Below are 18683 nucleotides of genomic sequence, written 5' to 3' on the forward strand. Positions count from 1 at the left end.
CTTTCTAATTTTAAGCCAAATTAAACTTTTGACCCCAATTTCACTGTCCACTGAACATAGAAAATGAAAGTGGGAGTTTCAGGTTAACGTTTTTGGTCAAGGTAGGTTTTGATGAAGCTGAAGTCCAATCAACTTGAAACTAAGTACACTTGTTGCTTATGATATGATCTTTCTATTTTTAAGCCAAATTAAACTTTTGTCCCCAATTTCACAGTCCACTGAACATAGAAAATGAAAGTGGGAGTTTCAGGTTAAAGTTTTTGGTCAAGGTAGTTTTTGATGAAGCTGAAGTCCAATCAACTTGAAACTTAGTACACTTGTTGCTTATGATATGATCTTTCTAATTTTAAGCCAAATTAAACTTTTGTCCCCAATTTCACAGTCCACTGAACATAGAAAATGAAAGTGGGAGTTTCAGGTTAAAGTTTTTGGTCAAGGTAGTTTTTGATGAAGCTGAAGTCCAATCAACTTGAAACTTAGTACACTTGTTGCTTATGATATGATCTGTCTAATTTTAAGCTATATTAAACTTTTGACCCCAATTTCACGGTCCACTGAACATAGAAAATGAAAGTTGGAGTTTCAGGTTAAAGTTTTTGGTCAAGGTAGTTTTTGATGAAGCTGAAGTCCAATCAACTTGAAACTTAGTACACTTGTTGCTTATGATATGATCTGTCTAATTTTAGGCCAAATTAAACTTTTGTCCCCAATTTCACAGTCCACTGAACATAGAAAATGAAAGTGGGAGGAGTTTCAGGTTAAAGTTTTTGGTCAAGGTAGTTTTTGATGAAGCTGAAGTCCAATCAACTTGAAACTTAGTACACTTGTTGCTTATGATATAGTCTTTCTAATTTTAAGCTATATTAGACTTTTGACCCCAATTTCACCGTCCACTGAACATAGAAAATGAGAGTGGGAGTTTCAGGTTAAAGTTTTTCGTCAAGGTAGTTTTCGATGAAGCTGAAGTCCAATCAACTTGAAACTTAGTAAACTTGTTGCTTATGATATGATCTTTTTTTAATTTTTAAGCCAAATTAGACTTTTGACCCCAATTTCACGGTCCACTGAACATAGAAAATGAAAGTGGGAGCTTCAGGTTAAAGTTTTTGGTCAAGGTAGTTTTTGATGAAGCTGAAGTCCAATCAACTTGAAACTTAGTACACTTGTTGCTTATGATATGATCTTTCTAATTTTAGGCCAAATTAAACTTTTGACCCCAATTTCACTGTCCACTGAACATAGAAAATGAAAGTGGGAGTTTCAGGTTAAAGTTTTTGGTCAGGGTAGGTTTTGATGAAGCTGAAGTCCAATCAACTTGAAACTTAGTACACTTGTTGCTTATGATATGATCTTTCTAATTGTAAGCCAAATTAAACTTTTGACCCCAATTTCACTGTCTACTGAACATAGAAAATGAAAGTGGGAGTTTCAGGTTAACGTTTTTGGTCAAGGTAGGTTTTGATGAAGCTGAAGTCCAATCAACTTGAAACTAAGTACACTTGTTGCTTATGATATGATCTTTCTAATTTTAAGCCAAATTAAATTTTTGTCCCCAATTTCACAGTCCACTGAACATAGAAAATGAAAGTGGGAGTTTCAGGTTAAAGTTTTTGGTCAAGGTAGTTTTTGATGAAGCTGAAGTCCAATCAACTTGAAACTTAGTACACTTGTTGCTTATGATATGATCTTTCTAATTTTAAGCCAAATTAAACGTTTGTCCCCAATTTCACAGTCCACTGAACATAGAAAATGAAAGTGGGAGTTTCAGGTTAAAGTTTTTGGTCAAGGTAGTTTTTGATGAAGCTGAAGTCCAATCAACTTGAAACTTAGTACACTTGTTGCTTATGATATGATCTGTCTAATTTTAAGCTATATTAAACTTTTGATCCCAATTTCACGGTCCACTGAACATAGAAAATGAAAGTTTGAGTTTCAGGTTAAAGTTTTTGGTCAAGGTAGTTTTTGATGAAGCTGAAGTCCAATCAACTTGAAACTTAGTAAACTTGTTGCTTATGATGTGATCTTTTTAATTTTTAAGCCAGATTAGACTTTTGACCCCAATTTCACGGTCCACTGAACATAGAAAATGAAAGTGGGAGTTTCAGGTTAAAGTTTTTGGTCAAGGTAGTTTTTGATGAAGCTGAAGTCCAATCAACTTGAAACTTAGTACACTTGTTGCTTATGATATGATCTTACTAATTTTAGGCCAAATTAAACTTTTGACCCCAATTTCAAAGTCCACTAAACATAGAAAATGAAAGTGGGAGTTTCAGGTTAAAGTTTTTGGTCAAGGTAGTTTTTGATAAAATTGAAGTCCAATCAACTTGAAACTTAGTACATATGTTCCCTATAGTATAATCTTTCAAATTTTAATGCCAAATTAGATTATTACCCAATTTCACGGTCCATGGAAAATGGTAAAGGATAGTGCGAGTGGGGCATCCATGTACTTTTGACACATTCTTGTTTTATTATCATGTTTACCATGTTTTTGAAATAGCTCTGATTAAGATTCTTACAAAAATGTCAGAAGTATCTATACTATTAATAGTTATCAAAAGTACCAGGATTATAATTTTATACGCCAGACGCGCGTTTCGTCTACATAAGACTCATCAGTGACGCTCAGATCAAAAAAAATTGAAAGCCAAACAAATACAAAGTTGAAGAGCATTGAGGACCCAAAATTCCAAAAAGTTGTGCCAAATGCGGCTAAGGTTATCTACTTAAACGAGAAGACCTCATTTTGTGTTTCGCTTCTCTTCCTTCCACAATAAAAGAATCATAATGCCTCTGTGTTCTTTAGGTAACATGCATAGTCGCATTTGTCATCCATTCTTATGATTAATCAGATTGAGTTATTTTGGGAGAAAAACGACAAAATAGATGTCCGGATATTGTTTAGATAAAACTTCTGGTTAAACATGCACAAGAACAACCAATCGTATGATAGATTACAAAAATGAAAAATAAACAAGCCAATCAGAGCGTTCACCATATCATGGGTTTTAGATCGCAAAAACCACAACTATTATACCTCCTTAGAGACAGTTATGTTTTCGCGTTTATCCACCTGTAAACTACGATTATACTACTATAATATACAGAGACTCTCTGTATTATGTCTACTTTTTCTGAAATATTTACTATATAAGAGGTCATAATAGTTGCATATATATTGAAATAAGTAAAAGTTTTTAACTTGTGGAAACAAGAATGTGTCCATAGTATACGGATGCCACATTGGCACTATAATTTACTATGTTTTATTAGTTGACCGTAAAATGGGGTAAAATCTCTAATTTGGCATTAAAATTAGAAAAAATCATATCATAGGGAACATATTTACTAAGTTTCAAGTTGGTTGGACTTCAACTTCATCAAAAACTACCTGGACAAAAACATTAACCTGAAGCGGGACAGACGGACGGACGAACAAACGGACGAACAGACTAGAAAACATAGTTCCCATTAATGGGGCATACAAATTTATTGTTAAAAGTGAAAACTTTAACCTGAAGCCGGACAGAAGGACAGACGAACGAACGAACGGAAGAACAGACTAGAAAACATAATTCCCATAAAAGTTTAATGTTGAAAGTGAAAGTAGTGATTTGGCCAAAATGAAAGTAGGGTAGAGATTAGAGGAAGGCAGGACTTATTTACTTGTTTTTAAGCTCAGGATTTCTGGAATTGATCTTTACGGGATGCGGGAACATTTTTATTTTATTTTCGGGATATCAATGTCGAGACATGAATTTCGTTAAAATACGCACCTCGGGATTTCATGTTTTTAAGCCCGGGTTTCTGGATCAGGGCCACTGAGACTACCCCTTAAATGAGCCTTAGTAATTTATACGAGATTCAAATCCTACCATTGGCATGTTAATAGGGCTCTCAAAAGGAAAAGCACTAATGGATTGTCCTAGAAACACATTTTATTAGAATAATAATGGTCTATAAGCAGTTTCATTTATTTCATGTTTGAAGCGGTGCAAATTTTTGATTTAATTTGACTTTTACCAAAAAATGCATTGTTGCAAAGGGGAAGAATAATTGTGGTTTAAGGCCAGAAACAAGTAAAATAATTGAACTTAACAGAAAAGAAACACATAACGGACTTTGAAAAAAGGGAGAGGGCTTTTGATACCTTATATGAAATTCTCCAGTCATAATATCTTTTACAAAAATTCATCCTACAACAGTTTACATGCTGTATGTGCGCGCGCTTTCGTGGGTGTGTTCTAGTTGTTATTATATGTTAAATGGTTCGCTACTGACCCCGCAAGGATCCATAGAGGGTAAGTAAAATTCATAGGGGTGAGGACAGAGGACGAATTCCCTATTGATTTTAATTACCCTCTATGGTCCGTAGGGGGTCAGTAACAAACTGTATAACAAATTTATCGACGCTTGACCTTTTCTGCTGCTTTTTGTAGGAAAATAAACAATGAAACACAATAACATTAATAGATGACATCAATATTAACAGTAGACATGACCCCATATGAAATTTGCTAACCCCCTACGCCTACGGTAAGGGGTCACCATGTAACTGCTTTAAACCAATCAAAACCTGATGATTTAACCTCAGCGCTTTTAATAAATATAGGCAGTATCTGTGTGTACCGACATGCGTTGACGCGTACCTGCAACCGATTTTATAATAAACTGTCATATGATTGGGAATGAAACGTGAAAGATAAACGAAAATGATCAGTTATATTCTGATTTTGTTTATTTCACATTTAATTCCCGATCCAATGACACAGATCAAATGACATGAAATTATAAAACTGGATGCGGGTACGAGTAGCCTACGAACATAAATTTGGCTGCCTATGTATATTTAACACTATATATGATACAAACACAGAATAAACAAAACGAATTTAGGGAATTTTTGCTGTTTTTGGTTATTATCTTGAATATTATTATAGATAGAGATAAACTGTAAACAGCAATAATGTTCAGCAAAGTAAGATTTACAAATAAGTCAACAGGACCAAAATGGTCAGTTGACCCCTTTAGGAGTTATTGACCTTTATAGTCAATGTTTAACCATTTTTCGTAAATCTTAGTTATCTTTTACAAAAATCTTCTCCTCTGAAACTACTGGGCAAAATTTAACCAAACTTGGCCACAATCATCATTGGAGTATCTTGTTTAAAAAATTTGTCCAGTGACCCGGCAAAACAACCAAGATGGCTGCCATAGCTAAACATAGAACATAGGGGTAAAATGCAGTTTTTGGCTTATAACTAGTGTTGTCAAATCGTACACTTTTTCCTAACCGGTTACTCAGATAATCGTTCGACCGATTAACCTGTTAACCGGAAGTTTAAGTAGGTGTTTGAAAGCTTTATCAATAGTACCCTAAACATAGATAAGATGAGGTATGAGTGTCAATTTGACAACCTTTCATCAAAGTCATAAATTTACGCTCATGGAATTAAAGTTTGTCCTTTGGCATTATAAGGCTTGTCTGTGAGGATTCCTAGCGAAGTTTGACTTTTAATAATCGGATACACCGTATCAACTATATAGCGGTTGTACCAACTTCAGATTGAAAAAGAAAAAAAAAACTTCTTGATCTCGTAGAATTGAATATGTCTGAAACCGTTTATTCTTTCCCTTTCTCTTGTTGTCTCCGAAAATAATGTGGAGCGTTTCAATTTGAAATGAGTAATCATTAAAAAAAAAGAAGATGTGGTATGATTGCCAATGAGACAATTCTCCACAAGAGACCAAAATGACACAGAAATGAACAACTATAGGTGCCCGTACAACATGATTCTTTACTTTGTTTGCTTGTTTCTTTAAGTATGTTACTCGTACTATCATGTATACATTGAGTACATTCACATTGATTTGCATTTCTTAATTTTTTAGTTAGCAGTTCGTTAAAATAAGACTAAGCCTAGCACTACGGAGGTTGCACATTTAGATGTAGGTTTACACAATATTAGATCAAAAACGAAATAATGAAGTAATTAGAAAAATTTAATCGCATCACTGATTTAAAGTTACTGTTAAAAAAACATGTAATACTAATTATGTTTCTTTAAGATCCTGCTCGAGCTCTAATTAATTTTATGTTTTTAGGATTAACAATATCAATCAATATACTGGACAATTGATCTGTCAAATTAATTACCACGACAACATTTTTTAAATAAAACATAACTATTTATTGATTTCAATGCAAATTTATATCAAATCTATCAAAATTGAAAAAAAGTCCAGTTAACCGGTTAGCGTTTTTGGTATTCGGTATTCGGTCGTTTGACCAGTTAACCGGTTAATCGTTGACAACACTACTTATAACTCAAAAACCAAAGCATTTAGAGCAAATATATTAGTGAAAAAAGTGTTTATTAGGTCAAGATCTATCTGCCCTGAAATTTTCAGATGAATCAGACAACTGGTTGTTGGGTTGCTGCCCCTGAATTGGTAATTTTAAGGAAATTTTGCTGTTTTTGGTTATTATCTTGAATATTATTGTAGATAGAGATAAACTGTAAACAGCAAAAATGTTCAGATAAGTCAGATTTACAAATAAATCAACAGGACCAAAATGGTCAGTTGACCCCTTTAGGAGTTATTGCCCTTTATAGTCAATTTTTAACCATTTTTCGTAAATCTTAGTTATCTTTCACAAGAATGAATTTTGATGCACAACAATATAAAAAAGATGTGGTATGATAGCCAATATGAGACAACTGACCACAAAAGACCAAAATGACACATGTTAGCGGGATCCAAACCCTCCCCTAACCTGGGACAGTGGTATAACAGTACAACATAAGAGCGAACTATAAAAATCAGTTGAAAAAGGCTTAACTCATCAGATGGACAAAAATACAAGTGGACGTTGCCAGGAACTTATACATCCTGACACAAAAATACACAATGAACAGATCTGAGAGTACTGGCAGTTATCTGACAGCTAGTTCAAAGCCACTAATAACTAATAAAAAAATCATGTATCTAAGACTAAACTTTCAATGCACAAGTGGCATTCTGACTTTCTATCCGACAGGTTTTCATGAGTCAATATTTGTGTTTCTATAATTTAATCCAGTTGTAATACTCATTTGTGAACTCTTAATCTACAGAAAAGATGATTATCTCAGATAATGTGTGCAAAATATGTTGTATAAATGACCCTCGTCTAACGCCCTGTTTGGATCAAGTTAAATGACATTATAAAGTGCTTTTAATACAAATTTAATGAAATCCTTATTATGGACCTTAACTTTTATGTACCAAGCAAGCTCCTCATTAAATAATAAGGATTTCATTAAATTGGTATTAAAAGCACTTTATAATGTCTTTTATATCTGTTTCATTTCACATAATATCTTTAAAACTTTTCTTCTGTAGGATAGCTAGTGGTTCAAGTATAAGCCTATTGCGACTAAAATTGCTAGCAATTTTTCACTAAAAATTGAAAAATGTTTTCATCTGACCATACTGTCTGCAAAAAATTGAATAAAAGAGTCCTTTTGTGCTCATATCTATTGTATCATGTAACCTGAGTACATAAATGATGTAAAAGACACAAATTTTTATTTCCTATAACTTCAGTATGCATTTTAAATGTAAATACATGCTACGGCCTAAATTGACCCTAAATTATTGTCAGTCTTACTTGGCCTAAGACCCTTTTAAACTAATATGATATACTATTTGTAATTTTTCTTTCTATTTAAAGCACACTCAATACACATATATGTAAGGATTATTTATAACCAAAAAACTTAACAAATTTAAAATTGCTGGAAAATATTACATCTTCATGTAAGGCCCCCTTCATTGAAAAGCCTCAATTTTTAGGCGCAGGCTCATATGAATTTGACTTTTGAATAATTATGCTAAGTCTGATATATCAAATGAGTATTATATTGCTTTTAATATACATGAAATATTATTGAGAAAGCGCAGGTGGGATTTTTTTTATTTCCATTTATTGTCCAAAAGAAATGAACTAGGAAATATACTGTGTACTCGGACCATATTAATAATTATAATTAATATTTAAAAAAAATAGTTCAAAACTAACCAGGGTCGTTTCTAAGAAAGGGACGTAGTAAAAATTAAATTGGCATTGAACTTTTTTTTCAAAGTTGAAATTTTGACATTTCAAATCTTAAAATCTTGAGTAATCAATTGTTTTCACTTATTGCGATAATTTCCAGGAACTTTTCATGTTTAATTCCCGATGCAATGACATGAAATTATAAAACCGGATGTGGGTACGTGACCTACATGTACGAAGACAAATTTGGCTACGCTTCCCCGCATGCGGGTATGGGCACTGTCTATATATATTTAACACTATGATATAAACAAAAGTGACTGGCTATGGTTATGTTGAAAACATAACATTGACAAAAAATTGTTAAAACAAAATTAATTAAGACTAATTGCTTGAAAGCAAGGTTGAGTTGGGAACCAATTAATTACGGAGGTAACAATAACAAGTTTTTCTATAAGTTAACATAACATGAATGATACGTTACATTTATTAAAACTTTCACAGATTTTGGTTTTGTTGCTTATTTATAATTATTTATATTCTGATAATTATAACATTTTACCAAATAATGTTTAAAAACAGCTTTAAGTATATATTCTTTAATGTTCTTCACAGAATGTCTCTCACATTACAAATGTTTAACAACTCCAATTTCATTTCTTGTTTTTATGCATGTCTGTGATAGTTCTATAAGAGGGGTATTAACTTTTGTCTGTGTGTTTCTCTCTCTGTATGTTATTGCTTCCATGCATTAGAAAATGATATGTGTATTCAGCCATCCAATATCAGGTTAAAGATTTGTTTTAAGGTTATTTGGAAATTCAGAACAGGCACATGCAAAATGTGGAAGTTAAACATGTTCACAGGCGACCAATAAACTACTATAACCTTGGATAGTGGTGCAACAACAGATTATACATGTTTTATAAGAACAAACTATAGAAATCAGTTGAAAAAGGCTTTGTTTCACAAATATCTTAAGATAGAAATTAATTGTTAGTTGAACAATTGAGTATTCTGAAAATCAATTTTATAGTCATTAGATTTATATGTGATACAGACCTAGTCATGTACGTAGCATTGGAGATAATCAAACTTACTTAGATTTGTATGTGAAACACAGACCTAGTCCTGTACATGTCATGGTCCTGATGGTAAAGGGAGATAATCAGGATAATCTAACTTACTTACTTTTTCATTTATATATATAGGCCCACCAGATGATTTAGATGACAGAAGAAAAAGATGGTTAATAGTGGGTATATGTCTCCATACAATCATTTCTCCAATACTGAGGACATATGTTGTACCTATTGTCACAAAACTTTGCTATTCACTAACAAGACGGAACAAAATTCATAAACAAACATATGGAAGTCATCTGGAGAGTTATGCTCCTAACACACAACTTAATTACCAAGCTATTAACAAAAACACAACTAAAAGGAATAAAGCACAGTATGATTACAGAGTGAGGAGTGCCGTCGATTTATCCCGATTATTCCTCAAGACACACATGGCACACTTCACAGCATTTGATGACTCATGTGATTCATCTGCCCTTCTTGGAATCATTGTTAACATTGACAGATTCTCACCAGTTGTACAGGCTAATGCTAAAGAGGTAATTTTATAAACAATAAATTTAAATCATGCATTATATTAAACAAAAAAACATTCTCTGTTTTGTGCTGTCATGATGGTAAAGAAGTCAAGGCCAGTTCAAGTAAAGGATTTCAATATACAGTTAGTCCTGTATTAACATATAAAAATCTCAATTGAGATTTGAACTGCATACGTAATTACCACAAAAGAATGGATGACACCTAAATTGCAGGTTTTACTGTAATTATAAACTCACCAAAGATATACTAGGGGGGATTTTTCAGTTTCCTGATAATAACTCAAAAATGCTTTGATCAGTTTTCATGTTACTTTGGTGACTTTTTAATATCTATACTGAAATAAGCTGCTTTTTTAGCTCACCTGGACTGAAGGGCTAATTGACCTTTTCTCCTCACTTGGTCAATGGTGTCTGGCATCCATTGTCATCATACGTAGTCGTTTACTTTTACAAAAATCTTCTCCTTTGAAGCTTGGTCACAATCATCATTTGGATATATCTAGTTTATAAAATGTGTTCGATGACCTCATCTGCCAACCAAGATGACTGACATGACTAAAAATAGAACATAAGGGTAATATGCAAGTTTTTTTCTATTTTGAAAACAGTACAAAAAGAGAAAATCTGACATATGCAAAAATTTTAAGAATATGAAGCTCTAGCAATGGTTTTGTACTTCAAAACTATCAGAAAACTTCTTATAGGAGTTATGCCATTTAAATGACAAATTTTACCATTTTAATAATAAAAAAAAATTCGATAAAATCTTGAAAACTATAATAGATAGGGAGAAACTTTAAATTATAGAAAGGATCAGCAAATTAAGTTCTACAAATAGATATACATGTTCAAAATAGTCAGTCGACTCCTTGCATGCCTTATGAGGGTAATTGCCCTTTGATGACAATATTTACCATTTGTTTGCGTTATTGCCTTATATATATATCGTAAATAGACAGACAGATAGAAACTTAAATAAGCAAAAGTGATCAGCAAGACAGGATCTACTAATAAGTCAATTGTTGACCATATAGTTATTAGACTGTCACTCTCTATAAGGAGTCCGGATTTTGTGTTTTGGGCAAAAATTGAAGAAGTTAGAGAGAAACTAAACAGAATAAATGATCAGAAATCTAAGGTAAAAAACACAGATTTTTGTCATGAAATCTATTCTCATCTACAATGGTGTAGTATTTTTTGTTGAATATGCAAATGATGCAGATAGACCAAGGTTCACAACACTGGCTCTTTAGAATTGCTAATTTCTTTTTGTATTAGTCCCCTACCAACTAAGTTGAAGGGGAATTTAGGTTAACACTCTGTCCGTGACAAGTTTCAGATCAAGTTTCATGAATTTTGTTCCAGTCTGATTATTTTGTGCAGAGTTATGGTTCTTTGACATAGAAAGTTCACTGAAATAATCAGTTTTCCACACTTGTTTTTTGGCATTCTTGAATATATTGATTTAATCATGTTAATATCATAATTAGTATATACTTTTATCATGACAAATCATTACAGTTCAAGTTTGAATTTTGTTCTGGTCTGATGTTTTTGTGCAGAGTTATGGTTCATTGACTTAGAATATTCACTCAAATATTCAGTTTTTCCCCTTTTTTGTCATGCTTGAAGATATTGATTTAAAAATTGGTATATAATTTTATAATGACAAGTCATTACGGTTAAAGTTTTAGTTTTGTTCAAACTTCAGGTCTGATGTTGTTGTGCAGAGCTATGGTCCTTTGACTAGGAAAATGCACTAACAATAATAAGTTTTCCGCATTTTTTTTGGTCATGCTTGAATATATTGATTTTAAAATTGGTATATTGTTTTATAATGACAAGTTACAAATCAAATTAGAATTAATTTATAGTCTGCATGGTCATCTCGTGCAGAGTTATGCATGGTCCTTGGACTTAGAAAATTCACTTAAATAATCAGTTTGCAGCACTTTTTTTTGTCATGCTAAAAGATATTTACTTGATATTTGTTATATAGTTGATGCCAGTATTTTGTTCAGATACAATGAATTCTTAAAATAGGTAGGGATGAGAGATTTATATAGTAATATGGCTTTAATTTACATACTAGCTTTCTTTTCATGACTTCATAAATAGCACACATTTTGATTTTTCCACAAAATTTCAAAGAAAACATGTCAGGCTATTCTCCATGCTCATCCATGCATTGACAAAAAAACCTTTTAAAAATATATTTTATGTTTGTCATAACACATGTAACATATAACAAATACATCTGAAATATTTAGTTTGTTAAAGCCTGCCTCTTTGTTTCCATATGCATACATATTGTTGAAATCCAGATCTTCCTACATATTTTCACCAACATCTTACAACCTTTTTGGATAAAGTTTAACGTTTTAAAAGAAAAGCTGTACAAAAAAAGTGTTATTTCCCTTTCTTACGTGTCTTTTATGTACTTCAAACAATTTTAATATGCAGGGAAAAATATGGCTCTAACTGAAATTACTCATTAAATTACAAATGTGAATATATATACAAATATATATAACATTTCTACACCCTCTGACAATAATTGACATTCTCAACAAAATACCATGTTCTGTAATATGAATCTTGGATTTGTCAAAACAGCTAAAAATGTATGGCAGTTTATGTTTTATTTTTCATATTGCAAACACATACATATATGCACAGCTAGTGCTCTACCACTAGATTAATGTCCTGTCATTTTGATTTATTCATGGATATAAAGGTAATATGTATTTCTTTATTAGATACGATCAGATATACGTAATGCCTGGGCACATTGTGACTTTACAGAATGGACTGCTATAAAATATACAGATTCCTTCCAGTTGATGAAACAACTTATTAGCAACCTCAAGCTGAGTAACAGAGAGGAAAAAAGAATATTAGCAGAGCTAAACAGATGGGCAATGAATGGTAAGAGTATTGTTTAATATTAGTTGCTTTGCTACTGTCTCATTTATGTATACAGGTTAACCTGTCTAATCCGACACCTGAGTATTCCAACAGCCTGCTTTAACCGACACATTTTTCTGGTCCAAAAATATACCCATCATTGCTGAAAAAAAACTGCTGTTCAATGACTTATTTTTCCCCTCATTTAATTGTATGGTCGTCCTCATGAACTGATAGTCCAATATAATTGCCGGTGTTCCGAAAAAACAACAGACGTTGTCCTTTATATCGTAGAGCCATTCCCTTGTTCTCGAAAATGATCTCTTGAGTTTCTTGCAAGAAGCAGGAATTGCAATAGAGTTTAATGGGGTCCTTATTGATCAAGTATCATTGGTTTTATATGTTACACTGTCATTACCATATTTTATTTTGTTGTCAAAGGATCAGAAATTGTTACACTGTTTCTTTTTTCCTTGGCAAATCTTTGCCGGTTTAAAAATCTTTTTTTTCGTACTAATGATTCTTTTAAAATTTCGTCTATGACCATGCAAAAGGGATTTTTTTTTATCTAATTAGATAAGTAAAACCCCCTCGCATGTTTTATGCGCCTGAACCAAGTCCTGAAAATGTTTATACTGTGTACAGACTTCACACATAGGAAAGTATGCTTCGCCTTCATATTTGATTCTTATTCATATTTCGCCTTCGGTCTCAAGTAATGAATTAGCTTTACTTCTCTATGAGGGGTGAAGCTTACATATAATATCTCTGTTTAAAGAAACAAACTATATAACCACCTATAGCTGGCCAGTGACCTTGACCCTAGTATATAAGCACCTGTTCCATAATAACTTGTCATTTATTTTTCTAGAGGGTTGAAGTGAACACTTCACATAAGTTCTTTTTAGTTATTTTATTTTTATCTTAAATTTGGCAGAAAGTTATTAAAGTTACATTAACTTGTCTACGATGTACGACAAGTTCTAATGTTATTTTGTTATTTACAAATAATAATTCCTCAATTGTCTACGATGTATGACAATTGTTGATGGAAATGAATTTAAAAATTTCTTGTCTACGATGTATGACAAGTGTTCATGGAAATTAATTAAATATTTTATTGTCTACGATGTATGACAATTTTATATATTCATTTAGTTTTTGCCTAATAGCACATTTGTTACTTAATTCATACTCCTGTTTGTTAAACAGGTAGATATTTAAAAGTATTTCTATTCATCTGAAGGTCGTGAGTACTTTTCACAATTTACACGTGTTTTACCTGCACAGGTACACATTTTTGTATTACAATGGCTGAATTTGTTTATGCAAATGTATTGTTTTGGCAAGATGTTTAGAATGATGTTTACACTTACAAGGGTGATGGTTATGATTTTCATCACCTCTGGAATGTTTTAGAAATTAAAGATGATAAATTTAATAGGAATACAAGAGGTATTTTGAATAAATCCTCTTCTTAAACAGTTATAAAACCTAGTAGTTTTATAATAGATCATAATGGCATGGCAATTGGAAATAATTGACAAAGCAACAGAACCTGTAAAAAGTAAGTTTTAAAATCTAGTGTTACTTGTATAACTTCAAAATCTACTTGATTTGTGATTGTTTCTAACGAAAGTGCTGTTGAGATTTAGATAGGCATGTATATTGATACATTTACTATTTATTATTAATGTATTAAAGAACCTGTATGAATCATGAGGTTTGAGACAGTTTCACTGCCTTCAACTCTAGCAGAGTTTGTAGAGAAACCTGCTGCTATATTTGAATTTTTGCCATTAGAGGCTTACTTTAATGAAGATTTAGTTCTAAATTTTGATCTTATCTACTGAATTGATACGGTGTATGTACCTCCTTTTGGAGTATGTGCCATGGCTGATGATAGTCCAGCCGGAGTTGAATTTGATACGTCTTTTGATCCTGCATTAAGGTCTTTTGATCCTGCATTAAGGTTTTCAGAAGCCTTTAAGGCTTCTTTTAGTGAGATTAATGGTCCATTATCTCATCCTGTTTGTTGAACAGTTTAATCATGATTTTGATAAAATCAGGAATATATAAAGTTCTTAGAGGAAATACTATCACACTGAGAACTGTGACAATCCTAGTGTGTCTAGGATAATTAAAAAATCGAAATGGCAATGCCTAGACAGGCCCACTCTGTGGTTTCAAAGATGCAGGAAACCCAGAGATACTTTATTAAGGGGTTTATCATCAACCCTATTGTTGAGTTTGCTATTTCTTGTTGTAGGAATGAGCCATTGGATCTTGATAATACAAGGATTTTATTGTAAAATTATATTTGTTTGTTTTACCATGGTTTTCTGGTTAAACCCATAGGAGATGCTCAGAAATATTTAGATGATAAAACTTATTTGTAATTCTGTTGTGATAGTTGCTTTATCACATTTCTAGTTATGATTGCAAAAAGCAAACTTAGTGTTTATACAAAGATTCTTAGCAAATTATAGATTCCTTGGAAGAGGTTCCAGGTCTAGCAATTAATTTACTACCAGCTGTTATGGGAAAGGCAATATCAGTTTTTTAACTGCAGAGGCTCTGTTGGTCAACAGGGCGACTATACTACATGTAGTAGGCAATTCCCTTCATTGAGAGGGAGACGTTTCCAAAAAGGGAACAGAGAATCTCAAAGAGGTCACATTTCTCAACCAGTTGCTATATATACAGTAGATAACTTAAATATTATGATTTGGAAAATGTTACTAATGATCTATTGATATTAGATTTATTAAGAAATGGTTATAAAATTATTTTTAATGATGTACCACAAGGTTTATCCTTTTTGAATTAAATACATTTCACCTTTCATAAGGATGAATTAATTTCAGAAGTCCAAAAATTGATAGCTAAGAGAGCTATTTAAAAGGTTGATCAATCAATGGAAAATCAGTTTATTTCCTATATTTTCTTGGTTCCTAAGAAAGATTGGTCTTCAAGGCCTGTATCTATTTGAAAAATTAAAACAAACTAAGTTTGTGGCTTATCAGCATTTGGAGCAGGACCATTTATCTTTTGTTTAGATGTAATTCTTTAGAATAATTATCTATATATATATATATATATATATAGATAGAGCTAACATCTATAGATCTCACAGATGCATATTTAAGTATCATTTATGTTTATATCACAATTTCCTGATTTATGTGGAAAAGACATTGATATGATATTTATGTTTTTTTTTGTTTTGGATTGGCTTCTGCATCAAGAGTTTTTACTAAGGTTTTAAAACCTGTCTATGTATTTATGAAATAATGTCACTTGAAGTATATACATGCTATAGTTTATACATTGATGATTATTTTATTATGGATCAGAGTTTAGATGATTGTATTGTGAATACAGAAGAAGTGGTGCAAATGCTTGATAAGCTGTGCTTCAGAAAAATTTTGAGAAGTTGGTACTCATTCCTTGGAAGCACATTGTTTTCCTTTGTCTCATTTTTGATACTGAGCTATTTAAGTTTTTTCTGACAGATGAGAAATGGTAAAATTATCTCCCTTGGGAAATTCTTTTTAAATAGAATTGTGTAACGGTATTATAGATGTTTTACATCATTTATTGGTCTTGTGATGAATGCTTTTAATGCAGTATCTGTGGCATGCATGGGAATGTTACATTGCAGAAACATGGCGAGAAATAATGTTGAAACACTGTATAGTTGTTACAGTGTTTATTATCATCAATAGGTGAAATTTTTTAACAATTTAAAATCAGAAATTAAAAATTTGATTTATAGACCCATCCAAATAAGTTTTTGGGTTGTACCAGATTCCTCTGACATAAGGATTTGGGATCCAAATTTGAAGAAAATGTTTCTGTTGGTAGACGGAGCTTCTTTAAGAGTATGCACTCATTTCATATAGATTTCATAGTATTGTTGGCTATAATATTCTTCTGGAGAAAAAGTTTTAGTCACAGAGTGTTATACAATCAGAAGATACAATTTCAGTAGCTTTTATTATGCAATAGGAGGTGTAACCTCTTTGTCACTTAACATGCTTACTACAAATATTTCATTATTTGGGCTTGGTGTTCAAGAAAGAACATTTTTATCACAGCTCTTTATATTCCTGGTAAGAAAATTTTTGATGCTTATCATATGTCTAAAAAATTTACAGATTCAAAAGGATGTCAATTGAAAGCTTCAGAGATGTTTTTATTTTCATGATCAGAATTATGACCTTATATTTTCCCATCTTTTTCATTGTTGGGGATATTTATAAAGAAAATTATTAGTGATAAAGTTCAGAAGGCTCTTTTGATTATCCTTTTTGGCTTGCTCAGAGTTGGTTTTCTTTGCTAAGACCAATTTTAATTTATTTGCCAGTTAAACTGTTAAGCATAAAAATTAGTAACAATGTTACATACTGAAGATAATGTCTTTCCGTCAGGAAGAGACTTAATTTAACTGTATATTGTAAAAAATTAAAGTGAACCAACACCTGAAGGGTTGATTGTGCAGTAGGGTAAAAACGTGTGTATTATACTCAGAAATCACTTTAATATAAACAGGAGATTTCAGAATCATTTGTAAAATATATTTACACTTCATCTTGGAGACCATGCATCTATAATCAAGCATTATCAATATTTTTTTGAGAAATTTCATTATTTGGTGTGTTCAATTAGAGAACCAATTCCTTATCACCATCTAAAAAGGATGTTAGTCACGGATTATTGAAATTTTTGTAAAACACAAGCTTTTCATATTCAGCATGTTTAATGTGAATTTTTCTTGGTCTATGTTGAAACAGACTTTATCCTTTAAGAAATAGATTTTACTGAATTTGTTTGTTTACTACATGTATTTGTGGAAGGTTGCTTAAACCTGAATCTGCAATTGAAGAGTTAGATACTCTTTCACTTGGGAGATGAATTTAGCGCTATCTTTTTTAAGTTCTTAATATTCATTGGAGTATTTAACATTGAAACTGTCTTTTATACTTGTGTCTTTATTTGCCTTGACTACATCTGCCTTGAAGTACTATCTTTATCAGCTGTAGATTTACATTCTATGTCTTTCATTCAGAGACATGGCACTTTATTTTTTCATATACATGAGTTTTTGAAAAATACTAGATCTGTTAGTTAGTTTACCTAATGAGGTGATCAAAGGTTTTGATAAACCAAAACTTTGTGTTGATTAAGACAATGATTTATCATGTTTTGTGTACAAAATAGGTGAGAGAATTCATCTAAGTCTTTTCGTAAAGTTTAGATAGTTAGAGAGAGTTCTAATTTTATCCGAGGTTTTAAGGTTAACTCATTTGGAGGAACCTCTTCATAAGTGCATTTAGCTTCAGGATGTTCTATTAAGGACATTATGGCAACAGTTTTGTCTGGACATATGGTAAAACTTTTTACAAGTTCTATAACAGGAAAGTAAATAATATCAGTACTAAAACACTTTTCTTCAGTTGTAGTTACTGGATGATCTTGTGATTTTTATCCTTTATTAAATGTTGGCATTTATATAAAAATTGTTTTTAGTTTGTGTCTACACTTTAAACAAGCTAATTCATTACTTGAGACCGAAGGCGAAATATGAATAAGAATGTTCCTTCATCCAAGCATATCTTGGATGTGCAGGATGAAGGTCATTCTTAGAATATGAGCCTGAGGCTCGAAAGTAATTAATTCCCACCCTAGGGATTATCAGTCAGACCCACCCTTTTCCACTGGGTTTTATATTTGGTCGACACAAACTTGCTTTAAATTATGACAAGTTATTATGGAACAGGTGCTTATATACTAGGGTCAAGGTCACTGGCCAGCTATAGGTGGTTATATAGTTTGTTTCTTTAAACAGAGATATTATATGTAAGCTTCACCCCTCATAGAGAAGTAAAGCTAATTCATTACTTTCGAGCCTCAGGCTCATATTCTAAGAATGACCTTCATCCTGCACATCCAAGATATGCTTGGATGAAGGAACATTCTTTTTTAGTTGATCAGAGATCACTGTTTTTTTTTTGTTGTTTATTTTATTTGTTTTTCTTTTGTTTTTTTTCACCATACAGAAAATTAGTTGATCTTTGTTTTTTAGCCCCACCTATGATAGTAGAGGGG

The 18683-nt window shown here is 32.0% G+C and overlaps 1 protein-coding gene across 3 annotated transcripts in view; it reads left to right on the forward strand.

Annotated features, from left to right (window-relative positions):
- The window catches only part of LOC139503511 (uncharacterized), a 103467-nt gene that overhangs the window by 76446 nt on the left and 8338 nt on the right, over positions 1-18683 (forward strand). Inside the window, exons 3-4 of one of the 3 annotated variants that reach the window (XM_071293300.1) lie at positions 9253-9665; positions 12425-12593. The exons of the other annotated variants lie outside the window; for them this stretch is intronic. Of the exons in view, the coding sequence (XP_071149401.1) occupies positions 9253-9665; positions 12425-12593 (582 nt within the window). The remainder of the gene's footprint in view (positions 1-9252; positions 9666-12424; positions 12594-18683) is intronic. 3 annotated transcript variants of the gene reach the window in all.

This window comes from Mytilus edulis, chromosome 14, assembly GCF_963676685.1.
Source record: "Mytilus edulis chromosome 14, xbMytEdul2.2, whole genome shotgun sequence".
Lineage (NCBI taxonomy): Eukaryota > Metazoa > Mollusca > Bivalvia > Mytilida > Mytilidae > Mytilus > Mytilus edulis.